Source organism: Lepidochelys kempii, chromosome 15, assembly GCF_965140265.1.
Source record: "Lepidochelys kempii isolate rLepKem1 chromosome 15, rLepKem1.hap2, whole genome shotgun sequence".
Taxonomy (NCBI): Eukaryota; Metazoa; Chordata; order Testudines; family Cheloniidae; genus Lepidochelys; species Lepidochelys kempii.
The window spans coordinates 21,850,366-21,870,415 of NC_133270.1; the positions used below are offsets into that span (position 1 = coordinate 21,850,366).

The following is a 20,050-nucleotide window of genomic DNA, read 5'->3' on the forward strand; positions in this document are numbered from 1 at the left end:
GGCGGGTCGGGACCAGAGGAGGAGGAGCTGGGGGGGCGGGGGCCTGCATCCCGCGTGGAGACCAACTTCTGGGGCATCCTTTGAGTCTCCAGCTGCCCCTCCGCCGCCGCCGCTCCTTCCCCGGAGCGGTGGAGACTCCCCAGCCGTGGGGCCGGGGGCGGGGGGGGGGTGTCCCCCGCGGAGTTGAACAAGTGACTGAGCAAAGAGCGAGCGAGAACTAACGCCCCGCCGCGGTGCCTGGCTGGCGTCTGGGCGGATCAGCCTCACCCCCTCCAGGGAAACTTTCCTGCCGCGCCGCGGCCGAACGTGCTTCCCCGGAGGGATGTGGGGACCTGGGTTACACAATCAAGCCGCGCTGCTGAGCGTGGCGGGGGAGGCTCCCCCCCGTCTCCGGCTAAGCGGGGAAGGGGAAGTGTGTGTGTGTCCCCCGGTAGCGCCCTGGGCTAGCGCGTGAGGTCGTTTGCCTGCAGCTTCCAGGGCTGCTGTGTTTAGTTTGATGCGTGCGCGGGGGGGGGGGGGGAGCTGTTTACTTTTTAGGCGATCGGGGCTCAGGACTGAAGGTCTAGCTCAATCGGGAGAGTTTGGGCTCAACGTATTGCAGCCGGCTGTTGGCGGGTGGGTTTGTTTTAATAGCCCTGGGGGGGGGACGGAGACGGAGGAGAAGGGAGGGTTAAAAAACGAAACTGAAGAAACAATTCGTCTCCGCGAAGGAAATGCCTTCTGCGCTCTCCAGGTGACCTTTTCTGAAAATGCAACCTCTCCAGCTGATTGGCTTTTGGTTTGATTACAAAGTGTGTGAAATAGACCCCTAAGTTCCCTGCAGACACGAGCATGAGGATGTGCACTTCTGGGGTTAGCAATATGTGGCAGCTCCTGTCCCTCCTCAGCCTGGCAGCGGTTTTTTCCAAAGGTAAGGAGCAATTTCTTTCTGCTTTTCCTGACATACAGCAGCCTCTCAGGGTGCCGTGGATATTGGCTTCTTCTGTAGGATTTATGGCTGACACGTTTTTTGTTTTGTTTTTGTTTTTTTTGGAGGGGAGGAGGATCTTTGTGTTAGGCAAACACAAGAAGGCATTCTGAAAAGAAATCGAGTGCTAATTGTCAAAGCCAACCTAAAGAATCCCCCATCCTTTCAGATCTCCATTTGTGACCTGTCCACTATATCTGCGTTCATGTATACGGTGCTGGTGGACAACCTCTGATGTGGACTACAAAGGCTTTTAGTTAGCTGGGGTTTTAAAATTCTTCAGAAGTACCAGAGTTTGGGTTTAAGTTCCCTAGCTTTATGCCCCATGTAATAATTCAGGTGAAAGCCCGTGTATCTCAGGCTGATAGTCTTTTAGTAGGACACATGATATTAACTAAATACCATCCTTCCAATAAAAATATAGGTTGGTTACAATTTCCAGGAGATGTTAATTATTCTGAGTTCTAGTGATTGCAGAATTTCAATATGTTGAATTGAATTGGAATTTTTTGACATCCTTCCTGAGCGAGTGGCCTCTCTCTGTGTTGCCCTGGAATAAAGTTACAAAAAGGTTTACAAGGCCAAGTTACATACGGCCCTACCCACCCGCAACTTTCTTGCAATCAAAAATTCTCCTTTTACTCTTAAGCTTCTGATGCTTGGTCTCAGCCCACAGATCAATTTATTTTTTCAATGCATGAAGCAAATCTTTTAATTCATTCTTGAGTTATCAAAATAAGGGCGGGCAGGGGGATATACATTTTCTGCTAGGAAGATATTAAGGACTTGTTTGTGCCTGAATATCTAAAAACTGGCTTGAATGTTACTGCTTTAGAATTTACAGGCCACCAGTCCTCAGTGAGGAATAGTGGTCATATGAGTTTATACCTGGAATTTTTTGGTAAAAATATTTTAAATGAGTTTGTCTATGTGCAGTGAAGTATTTTTTAAAAGGGGGTTTTGTTACATAATTGCCAGTGGCACTTCAAAGTTGCAGCACGATTATAGTGCAATTGTATAGTGGCAGACTTAATATTTTTTGTGTATCTAAAGATTGGATGAGTTTAAAACCTATTGACTGGAGAAAAAAATTGTGCACAGACCACAGTTCTGTATTTCCACAGTTGCACAGGTAAGGATTTTCCTTTTCCCTCTTCTATTTTTAAAACAAATTTAAGAACTCCCAAAACAACCCAAAGTACATTAAATGCAAAACCCTATATGAGTGCAACTTTAAAGTTGCAAATGAAAACCCACTAAAATCAGGGAAGAGAAAGATTATGGTTCTTGCTCTAAGATTACTTCATTCACATTACAAATCCGTAGCTTTTGATCTCTAGTTAGGCTGCTAAATGTGTATTTTACTACAAGCAATATCTTATTTTAATCAATAAACACTGCAGTGATAATATTAACTTTTTGATTTCCTGGTTTTTTGGGTGTATTTCAATTTGCAGCCTTAATGCCGGATTAACAGCGGGTTTGCATTTGATTGAAACTCATTGCAACCTTGAAATAAAAGTGTATTTGAGAGACCTACAGAATATATTTGCTTGAAATTGATGGTTTGCTGCTTGGATCAGAAATTATAATATACATCTGAGATTTTATTTTTAACTATTAAACCACCCCCACACTATTTTGAAAGATAAAAATCTGGCAGAAAATTGGATTTGGTAAGGATATTTTGTTAAATATATTAATGCAAAAACTACAACCTGAGGTTTTTTATACAAACTGTGAAGTCTCATTAAGTCTAGTACCTTTTGAATTACATACACCTGATCATATTAGTAGTTCTTCTAGAATCATTGGTATTGCTTATTTTGTATTTTAGAGTTGATAACATGCTGTTGTATGGTTGTTGGGTCTGTGTATTGTGTTGTGATTTAGAAAAAATATTCTGGGTACATAGCTATTTTCATATCTAGTAACAGACTCAGATCTTATTGTGGTGACTTCGAACAATCAGAAAGACCAGAGGTTTCTAGAGACTTACAATATGAATTAGAAGACACTGTGCAAAAGGTCGATCTCCCTAACAGAAGGAAAACTGAAAAAATAATCAGTCTTGATTATTGCTACAGGGCATAATTCTTTGTTTGATGCCTTGTTGTTGCTAATAGAAATGCTTCTTTCATTTATGACATTATGGCAAAGTTTTAGTGAGAGAGAGACACGCTTTTTTTAACAAGCAATAGCAATCAGTTGCCTATTGTGTATATAGGTCTGTTGCTGATTACTTTGAAGCATGGCAACAAGGCTTCCTTACTACAGGTTTCCAAGACTTGAAAAGCATCATTAATGGTTTTGCTTTGCTTTTATCCTGTGAAGGTGGAAATTAATTAAAGCTCAAGAGGTGAAATGTTGTCCTGTTTTCTGTAATGAGTTCAGCATTCTCAGCAAAACTACTTGTGAATGATGATGTGGTGTGTGTACTTAAATATGTATGGTGTGTGGCTGTACAATTCCAGTTATGGTCCCAAATCCTGCTCCCAGTCAGTTAGTTTTGCCGTTGATATCAATGGGAACAGAATCCGTCTCCAACTATAGAAAACTTCTTCAGAGATTTTTCAGTAGTAAAATTCTGAATCTCTTGTAACCAAAAATAAACAGGCTCAATAACAGGGATGTTTTGTCCATGTTTTTAATGCTGAACAGCTGCTTGTTTTAAGGACAAAACTGTCACTGGCCTCAATGGGGTTAGGATCGGGCCTTTGATATCTCCTCTCACACCCCATATCTCTTTAGGGCCCAGTCCTGCAATGAGCTGAACATACCTGAAAGATGCTGAGCACTCTTAAGATTCTTCCAATGGGAGCTGAGCAGGGGTGTTTGAACAATTTGTATAGTGGGGGTGCTGAGAGCCATTGAACCAAACTGTAAACCCTGTATATGATGGAAACCACTTCAATCCAGGGGGTTCAGCAGCACCCCCTGCACCCCTAGTTCCAGCACCCGTGGAGCTGAGAGGCATTACGCATGCATGTTTGGCCGATAAAACCCTCTGTCAAATGTTGGAGATCCTTCACTTTAAACCAGTGGTTCTCAACCTTTCCAGACTACTGTACTGCTTTCAGGAGTCTGATTTGTCTTGCATACGCCAGTTTCAGTCACTTAAAAACTACTTGCCTACAAAATCAGACATAAAAATATGTCACAGCACACTATTACTAAAAAATTGCTTGCTTTCTCATTTTGTCTGTATGAAATTTTAGTTTGTACTGACTTTGCTCATGCTTTTTATGTAGCCTGTTGTAAAACCAGGCAAATATCTAGATGAGTTGATGTACCCCCTGTGAGATCTATGCGTACCCTTGCTTGAGAACCACCGCTTTAAACAGGCCCAAGCTGAGATGAGCAAAATGGTGCCAGCAAGAGAATGTCAAAGTGGTCTTTTGCCCTCCTGCATTGTCCTAAGCATCCCCTGGGAGGTCATTTTCCAAGGTAATTTCTTCTTTGGCCATAAAGCTTCTGTTTGGGTTTTCTGTTTCCCGCAGGTGCTGAAGACCATTTGTTATAAAATGTAGAGGCATGGCAGCCGAGTTAGACAGGATTGCTTTCCTAAAGGTGTTTCCTGCAGGTTTGAGAGATGGGAATTCCACTTGCAGTGATGCCAATCTCCTAATTTAGGAAAGGGAAAAGAATCTACCAAGGAACAAAAACAATACTGTTTGATTGGACCTGGCTGTTTTAGATATAAACATCTGATAGAAGCAGATGACTATGAGGATAGAACAAATGCGCTACTGTTTTGTTTTATATTATTAAAGTTGTGCTTTATTGTTCTTGGAACCCTCACAACAGTGTCAGTTACATCACATAATCCCCCCTCCTTTTTTTTTGTACACATAGGGCCAAATGTTAGCCTTGGTTACATCTGCTCAACTCTGTTGACTTCCATAAGGTTACACAGATATCGGAATATGGCCGATTGCCCATAAGAAATACCCAGTTACTGCCATTAGAGTCTGCATGAAAGGAGGGTCGTAGTTGTACAGGAAGTTAACTACCTTGGTGCTCACTCCTGCATCTGTTTTCAGTGGGGGAAAAATGAGTGGACAAAGAATACAGGCTCAAGCTCTTTGCTTATGTTTCTTCTATGTTCCAATCTTCTACTAAGTTGTGAGCCATTTTGGAAAGAGCTCCATGGGCATATTTCCGAGTGATGTCAATGGGAGCTCTGAGAATGGGGAGTTTATATTTCCATTTTCAATATTCTTATTCACAATAAAGTGCAAGCACATGAGTTTCACTACAGTTTCTTCTGGATCATTGCTCTGAAGCATTACAGGGTTTATTTTATTGGTAAGGGAAAATTGTTCTGTATTTGCTAGTTGTGTTTGTAATTAAAGAATCCTGAGCTTGATTTAAAAATAACATTTCTCTTTCTTTTAACACTTTCTGGTATCTCTAGACAGGCGAGCAGGGTTGAATTTCACAGTTAGTGGGTCTAATCGACATTTTGCAATCTGTGATTTGTTTTGGTAAGAGAAGCTTGTTGTTTTTGATAAGGAAACAAATATTCTTTTAATGTCACAATAGTAATAACACTTTTGGGAGTCAGTTGTCAAAAATGTATCTGTTGCTGTAGCTACATAACTTTAAATTGGTATTTATGGCTAATTTACCATATGTTGAAAATTGTCCTCCCTCTGTGTGTGTGTGTGTGTGTGTGTGTGTGTGTGAGAGAGCTGATGGAATGACTCAGCAGAAACAAACCACAGATGTAATCAGCAAGGGTTTTTCCTCAAGTGCTGTTGTCTATTGCCAGAAATCAAAACAAGTTTGCTTAAGCCCCCCAAAAAGTAACAGCAGCCCCAGCCTGAGGTTCAAGCCAGTTTGGTGAAACAGGCATTCTCTCACTGTCCCACCTGCAGCTAATTGAGAGTCCTTTGGGATATTCTGCCAGGGTGGGGAGTAAGATTAACCCCTTGGTCATTGTTTGCACCTTGACACTACGGGCATCTGGGAGAAGCTCTGTGCTGCCTTCTTTTAATCTCAGCATGAACAGAACAAAAATAATAAATTCAAATGAAACTAAATAGTTCCACAGAAAAGCCTGTGTTTTTTATTTGCCAGCCACAATACTCACTTAATGCAATTTTTTTCCTGTAATGTTCTCATTTTTACCTCTGCTTTTTCTTTTATTCGTTCCATGGGACCAGCAAGCTCTGTGACACCAACCAGTGTTTTAGATATTAATAAAAGCATCTTTATTCAATAAAGATAATTTTTATTTAATAAAAGAGAATCAAATGATGATCAGATTTTTCATGCTGCATTCACATTAAGTCAACCTCCTGAGATTGTTGTAGATGCCAAGTCTGGTGGCCGTCTATCACTCAGTCCTAGGATACATAAACACGACTGCAGACAGGTTGATTGCAGAGAGACTGGAGAGGCAGCTAAGATTCATTGTAGGTTTAGTTTATGAAGTGTTACATTTAATTACTTGATTTTTCATCGTTCTGTGTAATGTCTCTTGCTACATTATTAATAGTAATTCAAAATTAAGTGGGTTTTAAGCAGTTTGGTGACACTTAACTCGCACTGATTATCATGAGCAGGGTTAAAAATGACATATTTGAGGAAGCCAACCTATTTTTTTCCTCTGTGAAAAAAGCAGATAAACTGCAGAATGGGGGTTCATCTATTTTTATAGTCTTGCTTTCGCCTGTTATTGAGTGAATTTAATTCTGTGAAAGGTGCTAGTCTGGCAGCCCTAGGAAGTTGATGGGTTGGTAGTCAATCTCTCTTCATCCTTCCCACTAGTTCTAAGATTTAAGAGGGCAGGTCAATCTCCATATCTACAATGGGCCTGATACGAAGCCCATTGAAGTTATTGCCAAGACTCCTTCATTGGGTTTTGCCTCAGACCCTCATTTCTTGGCCTCCTGGTGAAGACTTCCAAAACAGGGGTCAACCAGTGCCAATTTTCATAGTGTTTCCAGTGGTGTGGACACCTGGGAACTGACCCGACATCAGTCAAGTGTCATTTCATATACAGGCCACGTAAGACTAGTCTGATGGAGATCACTCTTCGCCTAGGCTTTATTTGTTGTGCGCCACTAGAGGGGAAAGGTTTGGTGACAATATGGTATCATACTGAGTAACCCTCCTTCACTGATCCATTGAGCCTCCCCAGTTTGATGTATTACAGTCTTACAAAGCATGCAAAGGAAACCATATTTAAAACTGACCCATGTAGACTCTCAGATGTGAATGGGCAGCGGAAAGCTGCAGGGTGCTACCGGCTCTGCAAGAAGAGCAAGGTATCAAATCAGCTTTGTGTAAAGATGGGTGCTTAGCACAGTGGAAATGATAGTTAGGGGCCCAAGCAGAGACATGGAAAGGAAACCAGCACTCTCTGTACCAATCCCAGTGCAGGCTAGAAAGCAGTGCAAGGAAAAGTGTCCTATCTAGCCGCCTCAGGTGGCTGTAATGTGTGCCTTTTGAGCTGCATGCTGTCAAGGTAAGAAGACAATTGGGCAGGCAGTGTGCAGGCCACTGGCTGAGAAACAAAGCAGATGTCCAGATAATCACACAGATGAGTTCTCATGTCCGTTGTATGCCAAAGAAGTCCTTTGGATCAGCAAGCTCGGTCTTGCCTGGTGCTAACGGATCTCAGAGCTACTCTCTGTGGCACTTAATATCCCTATTTTTCTTTTTATTTAGATTTATAAAGCACCTTCCCACTGCGGTAGGTATGGTAGTCATTTATAAAAGGAAAATGCACAAGAAGAAAAATCCCAAGGTACAATTAAACCAAAATAAACTGCACAGCCAGTAGGTTCAATAATAATCAGCTAAGAATAAACAACAACAATAAAACAATGCCATTCAGTAGCAGTAATGCCATTGAGCTCTCAGCCAGCCCAATTACCAGAGGCCCTGGGTTGGCGGGGGATACTGGTCTCCATACACAGCTGGGTTTGGTGAGTAATTCCATTTGCCTTCACTGTAGACTAATGACAGTCATTTGGGTGTATTGTAGAGGCCAGCAACCCACAAATGAAACCTCTGTATTTATCCTTTTAAGTTGTGCATCTCTGGTCTGACTGGTTTCTGACTGTAATAAGAATCTTGCTTGGTTTCCTTTAATTAGGTAGTACATATTGGTTGGTTAGTTTTTGTTGTTTACAGCAAGGACAAATATGGCTGTAAAAACATGTGGGAAAAGTAAAGTAGTTTGAGCAGGGTTGTAATAAACTGGTGTGTGCGTACACCACTGCCCTCTACTGGATGAAATCAGAACTGCTCTTCTGCATGTCAGCCCTCGTACAGCTACCCATTTATGAAGATTCCCCTCTAGCTCATCCAGTTAAATCAGAGTCTAGAGAGATGACCCATAAATCTTATGTTGTTCTGGTCAAAAACCACGGGGCCAATCCTGCGGTCTTTACTCAGGCAAAACTTCCATTTGACTTGGAGCTGCAGGACTGAGCTTTTAATTTGCTATTTTAGCCACAGAAATGTTTTGTCACTGCCAGTTTTTGCCCTGACGTCTGACTGGAAAAACTTTTTCTTTTTTAAACAAAATGGAGATTTGATTTTGTTGTAACATATCATGATGGGCTATGTTTTTTAGGCCACTTGTGAGCAAATGCGCAGCTGTTAGAGTCTTCTGTTGAAACAAATCGGTGGGAATTTCCCTTGTTCCTATTTAACCCCCTGTGGCCTCAATGACATTTGCCGCAACAACAGAAATAGAGCCTAGATCCTCCAGCTTCAGAAGTACAGGCCCTTGCTACCTTAACTGAAGAAGAATTTCCTTACATGGTTAGCAATAAAGGGCCTATGACACAGAATGGAGCAATTCTAAGTCTATCCAGTAGAAAGCAGTGGTGCACATTCCCAATAGCCACTGTATTACAATCGTTCATGACACTGTAAGAAAAAGGGAGTGGTAGGTGTGGGGGTGGGGAAAAGACTTCTACAGTTTTATCTAAAGTGTGTGAACCTGTCTAGGACCTTCTTAGTTTTATGTGATTTAAACCCCAGGATTTAACAGCACCTTACTGGTTACCCTGTAGCAAAATATCCTGCCTTGTGAAGCCTGCATAGAGCATCTGGCTCATATGATGACATTAGAATAACTCCTCCTAGCGTAAGTAGAGGAGAACAGTGTCACACACAGAAGGAGTGTTTCAGAAGGTACTAACACTGTGTCAGTGGATCCACATTGTAGACAAATGCATGTGGTTCTGGATTGTGACTAACTAGACTCAGAATCATAGAAGATCAGGGTTGTAAGAGAGCTCAGGAGGTCATCTAGTCTAACCCCCTGCTCAAAGCAGGACCAATCACAACTAAATCGACTTCATCAGTAGGCCCTTGTAGGCTCTGCATTCAGTTCTAATCTTTGGCTGTTCACAGTCTGACTGTGGGTAGGAATTAGAGAGAAGCATGACTTTTTGTGGCTAAAAGCCTAGCACAGGGACGCTGGGTGTGTGTGACTGGAGTCTAGTCCTAGCTCCACTATTGAAAATCCAGGTCCCGGCTTTGTCACCTCGGGCACCCAAAACTAGTGGATGCTTTTGAAAAGTTGGTCTTAGCTTCTCGGAATGGCAGTTTGTACATCAGTGAAAGGGTGAATTATACTGCTCCAGCTCCCAGAGGCACATTGAGGGTTAATATGTGTAAAGAGGTGTCCCACCCATTTTGAAGATGTTCCCCTGTGGCACACATGCAGATCACATCTCGTTTGCCATTGCCTCACTGCCTCAGTCATTTACCAGTTATGGCTCTGTTACTCTGGGTTGTTTGCTGACATCTTGGGGCAAGCACTTGTAAGGGCGCGTGACTCTAGCGGTGTCCTGCTTTCTCCTTTGTGCTTCACTGTGTCCCCTGGAGCAGTTGTCTGATATGAGATGATTTCTCGCATACTGAACACTCGGGCACAGCAGGAGTCTGTTACATACTTCTGACTCTTTGACACCATCTGCCCACTAAAGTAATCGAATGGGTTTCCACTGAGCCAGGCTGCATTACAGCCCAAAGAGTCTGCTCCAGATTAAAAACAACTCTATACGTGAACATTTGCTTCTCAGTTTTATAGGAGGCATACTGTTTTGTTTGATATTTTAGAGGGGGAAACAGCTCTCCTTAGTACATATTAAACTAAGCAAATATGAATAATTTGGAATGGGTCATTAATAATATTTTGCAGATGTATACTACTTTTATTGAAGTATTACAAAGACATTTACAAAAATGAATTAATTGCCGCACTTCTGTGAGGCAATTGGTCTTAAACAATAATGTTTACCTCAGTTTTACAGGTGGATGCACTATGGTACAGAGAAGAGACTTGAAACACAGTGAAGGAGGAAGGGTAGTCCATTGAAGAGTGCCCTGGATTAGGAGTCAGGACATCTCAGTTATAGTCCCGGCTCTGCTATTGACTTGCTCTATGACCTTTGGAAATCACCTCACCTGTCTGTGCCTCAGTTTCCTCACCTGTAAAATAGGGAGAATGATACTTAACCACCTTTGTAAAATGCATGCTAATGTGCCATGTAAGTGGGAAGTATGGTCTATATTATTACCCAAGAATAGACGGCAAGCTTAAACAGACAGTGTGGTTCATTGATAGAGCATGGGGCTGGAACACAGGAGTCTGAGGTTCTATTCCTGGCAGTGCTACTGAGTGACTCTGGGTAAGTCATTTCGCCTCTTTTGTGCCTGTTTCCTTCTCACTCTCTGTCTGCCTTGTCTACTTAAGTCTCTACTCTGAAAGCTTTCAGTCTCTCTCTTCCTTTGTATTTATACAGTACCTTGTCCAGTGGAGCCCTGATCTCAGCTGAGGTCTCTAGGCACTGCTGCAATACCAATAATTAATAATAGCAGCAGTGCTAGAAATCAGAACACAGTATCCCAACTTGTGGCTCCCTGCACTGAACACTGGACCACATTTACTACAGAGAGGCCTGTGGCACTGCACTGAAGGAGGGAAAAGGGTCAACTTAAACACATAAGCAACATAGTGATTAAAAGATTCCAGGAGTTTAGCGCACAGCCCATCCAGCAGTGTACTGTCAATAAACCATCTAAACAGTAACCCAAACAGTAATAGTGACAAGAAAACACGAAGAGTTGCTTAAAAGTAGATTTTATAAAGAAGTCTTTATTTTTCTCCCTGTGATAATCCATGTTACTGAACTATTAAAGAAATCCTCTTAATTTTGAATGTTTCTATTAATAATGGAACAGACCTTTTACGTGAGAGATTTGTCTTTATGCAGACAGCACAGTTTTATGGACTCCTTTGCTCCCTTTCTATCCCTTCAAGTGCCCAAGTTGTTTTTAAAGCTCATTACATGTCAATAAGTCAAGAGAGACAAATGGTTCAGTAGTGGCAGTAAGGTGGTCTTGCTCAAAGAGAATGAAAGGCCAAATCCTGCCATTTTGAGCTGGACACTAAGAAATAGAGGACTCAAAATGAGAGACACTTTTTTGAACATTTGAGCCCAAATGACTTGCCCAGGGTAACATAGCAGTTCTTGTACCCTCTCCAGAGGACTACCCTGCCTCCTATGCAGCCAGGATATGCAGTGCTGGACCCTGTTTCTTTGAACGTATTTATGCAAGAAGTCACTGCAGGGTATTTGCCTCTGTCACCATCTGCCTCTTTACTGGAGAAACACTGTTGCTGTGTGCCCAAAGCACAATCTTCCATGCTATTGCAGTGAATATTGCATGCTGTTTCATGTGAATAGACCAGTAGGATAGGGAGACCTTTCCATGGGCTTCTGAGACTCTCCAACAGATGGAACACTCTGCAATGCATTCTCTCCCCCATGTGCGCACCCAGCATGCTTCAGCTTTGGACCCCTTTTGTTCATAGGGCCATTTGGAGTCTTCACCCTCTGGAAAGCACGTGACAGTTTCATTTGTCACATTCCCTCTCTGCAAGAAGAGCAGCAGCCTGTCTGTTCATTATTTTGGAAGCAACAGTCAACATCAGAGTGGTCCCTTTTGGAGTCTTGAAATCCCGTGCAACTTTGCCTATTTCCAGCTTTTGTTACCCACTTGGACTAGCTTGCTTGAAGGTTTGAGAAGAATCTCAGCAAAACTGCACCCAGGTTCAAGTGCTCCTGGTCCCTGGCTTATGGTTTGAATCATGTGAAATTTGTGGACATCACCTGCTTTGAATTAAATCTATCATCTTTATTGAGATCCAGAACTCAAAGTGAAACTTGAAGAGTACAAGCCCAGGTTAGAGCAAACCCAAAGCAAATATTTCTATAAACCCCCGAGAAACTAAATAGCTGTATTTTCGCAGGCTCTAGCCTGATCTTTTGACTAGTGAATCTGAGCCTGTCCTTTTTTATATTTATGCTTCATTTGTGTTATGGATGAGATGCTAAATAAGGTTTATGCCTAGAGTCTGTGCTGAGATTACTCCTGCTGTTTCTGAAAAGCCAGCCTAAATTTCTACTGTTACAGTAGTTCTAAAAAAATAATATGGGCGTCAACTGCCTCTTTGCTTTCCTTTTATTTATGCCTCTTATTTGAGTGGCATTAAATCAGAGTTCTGGTGCAATAATGACCGTGGAAACATCTGTTTGTTTGATTTTTCTCCCTCCTGTCATATAGTCACACTTTCCCTTCTAACAATCCCTACCAGAATAATGCATCTGCTTTGAGATATCTATATCTATCTATCAGGGCCCAGGAAAGAGAGAAACCAGTATAAGTGCAGAATACTTGATAGAGAGGACATTTTGTGGTGATATTTATTATTTTATTATTACTTCTCACCTTTCCCATACATCAAAATGTACAGATAATACTGAAGAATTGCCCACAAAGGGATTCACCTCAACCCACTCCCTTCTCAGTTGCTTTAAAAAGGAAGAGGCAAGATGAGCTTGACAGCGTATCAGAATGTTAACAGATCTTGGCCATGGCGGACCAAGAATAAAAACTCAACTCATTTCACACATTAGGAAAAACTTCCTAACTGTCAGGGCTGTTAAGCTCTGGAACAAATTGGCTAGGGAGGTTGTGTAATCTCCGTCACTGGAGGTTTATAAGAACAGGTTACACAAACACCTGTCAGGAATTGTCTCGTTATTACATAGTCCTGTCTTGAGTGCAGGGGACTGGACTTTAGGTGCCTTCCAGTCCTATATGTTTACGATTCTGTAAGTCACCACAGCAATCAGAAGGAAGCAGTTTCTAATCCCCCCTTTCTGGGCTGAGTTCAAACTATTGTCCTAGAAAGGAAAGACTCAGTTTCTCATTCCCATTCCCCTGAGGCAGCCAGTCCCCAAATATAAATCATTATTATAGAAATCAGGTGTGTAACGATCCTTGGTAATGACATGCAAAGGAGACAAAGGGGAATAAAACAGCCTTGCAATGATCACTCAGAATATTTACTGTTCTGCAAGTCACTTACATTACCATGATATCATCCCCATTCCCTTTATTAAATGGTAACTTAAGCAAAAAGTACAGTTGTGAAGACTTAATGGTGACCAATGTGAATGACAAAATTAGAACATGCTACGCAAAATGGACAAAGATATGACAAACCTAGAGTGAATTACTGTTATCCACCAGTGCCTGGGCCTCCTGTGAAGCACCATGGCAGCCAATCTGGGAGGATATTGTGGTGCATCATGTAAAATGTAGTCTGCCTGCAGAATCTAGCCCATAGAGGCAAATGAGGGCATGTGGCCTGCGGGGGCATTTCAGAATCAAAATGGTCGAAAATTTTTGGTTTTTGGCCCAAAAGTTCTGGCTTTCAATTTTTCACCAAAAAGCTGAGGCATGTTTTGGGGATGGGGTAAGACAAATTTTAGGATCGGCTGTAGAGTGTGTGTGTGTGTGTGTAATATTACACACACACACACACACACACACACAGATGTACACATGGCCTGATTCTTTGGCTATTCCTTGTGTGGAACTTCCACTGATGTCAATGAATATTAGTGACAATTGATGAACTTTGGTGGTGTAGAGGGCAGCTACGATACTGGGCCCATTGCGAGTAGATATTCTAGTAGCACGCAGCTTGCCTGTGTGATGGGTGTTGTAATTGAGAGGTATTGATTGGGAAAGTTTGGAAAGTTTATTTTCCCCTTCAGTCTCGCAAAGTACTTTAATGGACAGCTCAATTTTGAGGCAGTGCCTGTGGGGATATCACTGTTGTAATGAAGGTGTGAGACAGAGGAGTGCAAGGAAGAAACTTCACTTTATTTCCTGGACCCGGTCACATGGCTAGAGTCATTATCCACTGACACCAATGGCTACCGGTGAAACTCTTTCCAAAAAAGCAGAACGTCCCCCTTTTGTAGCCCTGGCTTGGGCCCAGGCTGGCGTGTTCCCGGGAGCCAGCTCTTGTCTCTGTCTCTCAAATCTGTACTAAGCAACACAGAATGCTACTGTGTGAGATGTCTCACATCTGCCTATCGCCCAGGCAGTTCACAGTTCTCAGGCACTTCATGCTTTTATTTCCCCCCCATGAACTGGTGCTGTGACTGAATTGATAAAGGCCATAATATCTCTTCAGATCTGGCTCAGGCTTCCTGTCCCCCCTGACTCCCAACCCCTACATGTTAGTGGCTAGATGCCACCTGGGAAATGTGAACCCATCACATGTACTGCTGTGGGCTGTTTGTGTGTGTCAAGATGCAAAACATTTACAAATGCTTGCTAATCTGCGTCAGGGTTGCTGTGATTTTTTTTTTTAAACTAAGTCCATATCACTTCTTAAGGCATCAGGCTTTAAACCCAGCCTGTATCAATTTACAATAGTGTTTTATTTTATTACAATGGAATGGTTAGACCTGCATGGGGGCAAATGGCTTTCTAAAGTGCTTTTGAGCCATCCCTTGTTTATATCTGTGTGGTCTCTTGATGGAATTCAAATAAATAATTTTGTTGTGTGAAAGAAGCAGTATTAGATTTATTTCTAAATTCTTTTCAAGATGTCAGCATGTAGCCCCAAGGATGTGAAAGAAAGGTACTGCTTGTCAACCTCCCTGGCTGCTCTGAATTAGGCTGAACCTACTGGAAATGAAAGGTTCAGAGAGCACAAATGGAATAGATTGAAGTAAAAGTTTCAAGTGAATTGAAAGGGCAGGTTTACTGGCTAAATGTGATCTCTGTGGGCCGAAAGATACCTAATGCATTGAAGTTGTCAGCCATTGTGGAGTCCTCCAAAGGAATTGCTTAAGGCTTTTTGCTTTGGAGTCGCTTTTCACTGGAGCCTTTTCTGGTATTGAAATCTCTTAGAGCTGCAAAAGGAAAATAAAACATTAAACATATAACTAGGGCCATACCACATTCATGGTCCATTTCATGGGCATAGGATTTTAGAAATCATAAATTTCATGATTTTTAGCTATTTAAATCTGAAATTTCGCGGTGTTATAATTGTAGGGATCCTGACCCAAAAAGGAATTGTGTGTGTGTGTGGGGGGTGTCACAAGGTTACTGTAGGAGGGGTTGCAGTATTACTACCCTTTACTTCTGCGCTGCTGCTGGCAGCGGTGTTGCCTTCAGAGCTGGGCAGCTGGAGAATGGCGGCTGCTGGTCAGGAGCCCAGCTCTGAAGGCAGCGCCGCCGTCAGCAGCAGCGCAGAAGTAAGGATGGCCTGGTGTGGTATTGCCACCTTTACTTCTGCGCTGCTGCCTGAAGAGCTGGGCCCTCAGTCAGCAGCCGCCACTCTCTGGCCTTCCAGCTCTGGAGACAGCAGCGCAGACATAAGGGTGGCATGGTACAGTATTGCTACCCTTACTTCAGAGCTGGGTAACCAGAGAGTGGTGGCTGTTGGCCAGGCGCCCAGCTCTGAAGGCAGCAATGCAGAAATAAGGGTGGCAATGCTGTGACCACCCCCCAAAATAACCTTGCGACCCCCCCCAACTCCCTTTTGTGTCAGGACCCCCAATTTGAAAAACGCTATCTTCCCCCAAGAAATCTGTATAGTATAGGGTAAAAGCACACACAAGACCAGATTTCACGGTCTGTGACGCGTTTTTCATTGCTGTGAATTTGGTGGGGCCCTACATATAACAGTTGTAGCATATGTGAAGTCACCACATGTTCTTATGCTGGTTGACACTTTTTTGTGTCTGTGTGTATGTTAACAAACTTACATTCATGGAGCCTATTTAAGGGCTCTTCGTTCTTCTATGTAACACCCAGGGCTACATTTTCAGAGGCGCTAAGCCACTATTTTAGGCACCAAATATGTAGTCAGATTTTCAGAACAGCTTAGCACATTGAATTTGCCCCTGAGCATCACAGTGGGAGCTGCTGTGTGTGATCTTAAGCACCCCTGTATTCACACCCTACACACTACTGCAATAATATTTGTGCAAAATATGCCTTGTGAGGTATCCTTTGATATTATTCACACTGGTCAATAATATCATTGGGAAATATCTGTAACAAAATGTTATATGTGAAGTTATAAAGTCTCTCTATGTAATGTTACTAGAACATGTTTAAGACCAGACGTCCTAGCTTAGGTAAAGGTGCTAAACAGGTTTGTCCTATATGAAATTTACATATAAGCAGTAAACAAAGCCATTGAGCTAAACCAGAGGGGGTTATCTTGAGACTGAACTTGAGAGACAGAATTAACATGCCTCCTGCACCCTAGAGAGATACAGGGGTCTGAATCCCCAGGAGACCTTTCTAACTTTTAGGAGAAAGACAATTCCTTTGGGAATATAAGGGATAGAGAGAGACTTCATCTTTATTTTTCACTCTAAGGGGACAAAGAAAGCAAGCGATTTGATCTCTGTGATGGGACCTAGCTAGGCTGACCAGTCCAAAGCTGGAAAGAAGACTGAGGGTGAGAGAAACAATCTTTAATGAAAGACTGTCTTGCTAGATTAATTTTAGACTTCTGGATGTGTGTTTTCACTTTTATTTGCTTGTAAGCATCTGTACCTCGATCTTTTTTCCTTGGTATCACTTAATCCATGCTCTTTTGTTAATAAACTTGTTTTGCTTTCATTATATTCATTAGCACTGTGTAAGTTCAGCAAAGCTTCTCATAAGCTGACAAGTTGAAATGTTAAACTGTCTCTGCAGAGGCAGTGAACCTAATACATTTTCTGGGAAGGTGCAGTGAGGGGGACTGGTCCCTGCAGTAGGATGGTTTGGGGGTGAATTTGAGGCAGAAGGGTAATAAGGTCAGTCTGCAAGGAGTAAATAAGTTGGGCAAAGCCAGGATGAGACTTGTGGGCTGCTGGCAGGCTGTTGGAGTCAGAATTCTGACAGCCAAAAGACATACAGGGTTAGAAGCAGATGTTGAGTCAACACCGTTCGTGGCCTAGGTGAACAGCAAACTGGGGTCCCACTGGGTGCTGAACTTCTTTGAGACTCTGGCTCTTGTTGCGGGCACTAAGCACTTTAAAATCTGTCTCTGAGCATCTTTGTACAGCAACTGTACAGCTCCTAGCACAACGGGGCCTGCTTTCGGCTGGGAGGACCTCTAGGCACTAGTGTACTATGAGTAATATTAATGTTATGGCAAAGGTACTAATGGCTCTGAGCTTTTTGTGAAAATCTGGCCCCAATTGACTTCCCTGGGAGTTACTTACATCCTGCAGTGGGTGTGGGGAATAGATGTAAGTTGATCCCGTATACATTATGTTTAGACAGCTCTTTGACAGAAGAGAATTGAGCTGTGGCTCTTATCGTGATTTTCTTATTCTGTGTTTGTCCCTTTGGTTTGATCTTTCAGGAAAGGTAATGGGCTGTCAAGGGAACAAATCAAGCTTTAGAACCCACCTTTCAAGCCATATTTCAGATCCTAGAAATGTAGGAGACAAAAACCAGTAGGCAGTTTAGAAGGGCAGTATATGGCAAACTTGTCAGCTGGCTAAAATTGTGCGGCTGTTTCCAGTGGAAATAACATGCTTTTATTTTTCATTTAGATTTTCTGTGTTTTATTACCGAAAAGGCACTGGGTCAGCTTCTGCTGACAGCTTAAGGCCTTGGTCTTGAAATTCAGAGCTACTTACAGATTGGGCCCCCACTACGTTAGAGTCCACATTTCCATCTCTCAACCACCGAGACAGTTGTGCTCTTCTGGATTGCAAATGCGTCTGGAAAGCTGGAGACAAGGCATTGTTCTCCAAGGCAGGGGTCTGGTGTAGAACAAATTTCCACCATAACCAGAATAATATTTACAACAACTGCTGCTGTCACCTTCCCCAAAATTCGCGACCCCAAGCAGAGGCCTTAGAGGAGATGGAGACTTGATGTTTGCTTGGGGCCTCACAGATGAACTAGGAGATGCTCCGATGGCACGATGGTGATGGATTCTAGTATAAAGCCCTAAAACATATGTAGGATGAAATTCTGGGCCCACTGAAGTCAATGGGAGTTTTGCCGTTTACTTCAGTGGGGCCAGGATTTCACGCATCGATTACATAATTGTAACCGGTATAGTTAAGCAGCACACAAACCAGTTACATGCTTTGTTCCTGATTTTCCTTCGCAATTCCTTACACCTGAAACAGTGCATCCCTCATCTCTCTTGGTTAACTCATAAGGCCCAATTCTCTTGTCCTTACTCAACCCATAAAATAAATGGGAGTGTTTTTTTGCTAACTCAGGGCCAGATTCTACCACCCTTACTCACGCTGAGCAGCACATTACTTGGCAGAAAAGCCCCACTAATGATACAGGATGGCATAAATGTGCTGAATATTATCTTCCCATACTAGGAATAGGAATTATTGTAGGATAACCTAGTGTGGCCAATCTTGAGTTATTAATAGCGCCAAGGGTTAAAAACTTATTTGATGTGTATGGTTTCAGAGGAACAGCCGTGTTAGTCTGTATTCGCAAAAAGAAAAGGAGTACTTGTGGCACCTTAGAGACTAACCAATTTATTTGAGCATGAGCTTTCGTGAGCTACAGTGATGAAGTGAGCTGTAGCTCACGAAAGCTCATGCTCAAATAAATTGGTTAGTCTCTAAGGTGCCACAAGTACTCCTTTTCTTTTTGATGTGTATGAAATGTCACAAGTCTTGTTGTTTAGCTTTTGTGTGACTTTTGATGGTCTCCAATGCCTCTATCTGCTTATGGCTGTTGGCCTCAGTCCTGGTGTAAACCATAGCACAATTGGTCATTGGTACAACAAATGTTTCCTTCCTTTGGAAAAGGTGGAGCAATGCATTAATAACATGAATTCAATAAAGAATGGATGGGCTAGCACATTAGCCATTAGTCTGTCATCCCTTTTGAAGTGTAGTGTTTTTTCAAGTCAATACAGAAGCTAATGAGCTATGATTGGGGGCTGTGCCAGCCAACCTCCCTTATCTACAGAACCTCCCTGATCAACAGTATATATGCAATCAATACATGAAATACGGAGGGACTCATCCCTCAGACTAGATTCGTTGTCTCAGGTTTCATCTGCTCACTAGCAAACGGAATGCCTCTGATAGATCTGCCTACAAGGTGCATTATTAGAACAATAAGGCTTTCCTACCAATACTGGCTCAGATCCCTCCCAAACCAAAGGGATTTGTTACTTTGGTTGAAAGCCATTAGCATCCTTTATCTGAATTTCTAACAGAGAAGCAGAGGCCTCAAAATTCATCTTGTAATCTGAATACTCATATTGATAATCTCAATGCCCATAATGATTGGCTGTTTTGAAGGCATTGAAATTCCTTCTCAGAGCCCCCTTCCTCTCCTCACAATTTGGTTTTTCAGGCTCAGGATTTCAGAGGGGAAAATAAAACACAGTGGAGAGTAAACAAAGTTGCAGAGTTTGGAAAGCATAAAATGGGACAAACATGAAGTGTCACATCCAGCATCTTAACAAGAAATTTCACATAGTGAGCAGCACCAGATGGGTAATATCTCCCTTTATTTTAATACTAACACTTACATCTATAAACCTATGGAATAATCCCTGAAGAAACATGGTGGAAACCGCATCACCTGAGACATTTAAACTGGAGTGGACAAGAATATGCTCCAGGGAAAACAGATCTGTGACATCATGAGTATGCTGGCTCAGCCTTCCTCTTCCTCTATCTGTTAGCTAGAGTGCAGGGAATCCTCAGAAGCAGACATTCTGCAAAGGCTCCC

At 42.4% G+C, this 20,050-nt stretch overlaps 1 protein-coding gene across 1 annotated transcript in view; it reads left to right on the forward strand.

Moving 5' to 3' along the window:
• The first annotated feature begins 663 nt into the window (after positions 1-663).
• The window catches only part of TMEM132D (transmembrane protein 132D), a 387,025-nt gene continuing 367,638 nt past the window's right edge, over positions 664-20,050 (forward strand). Inside the window, exon 1 of the mRNA XM_073312908.1 lies at positions 664-910. Within this exon, the coding sequence (XP_073169009.1) occupies positions 832-910 (79 nt within the window). The 5' untranslated portion in view covers positions 664-831. The remainder of the gene's footprint in view (positions 911-20,050) is intronic.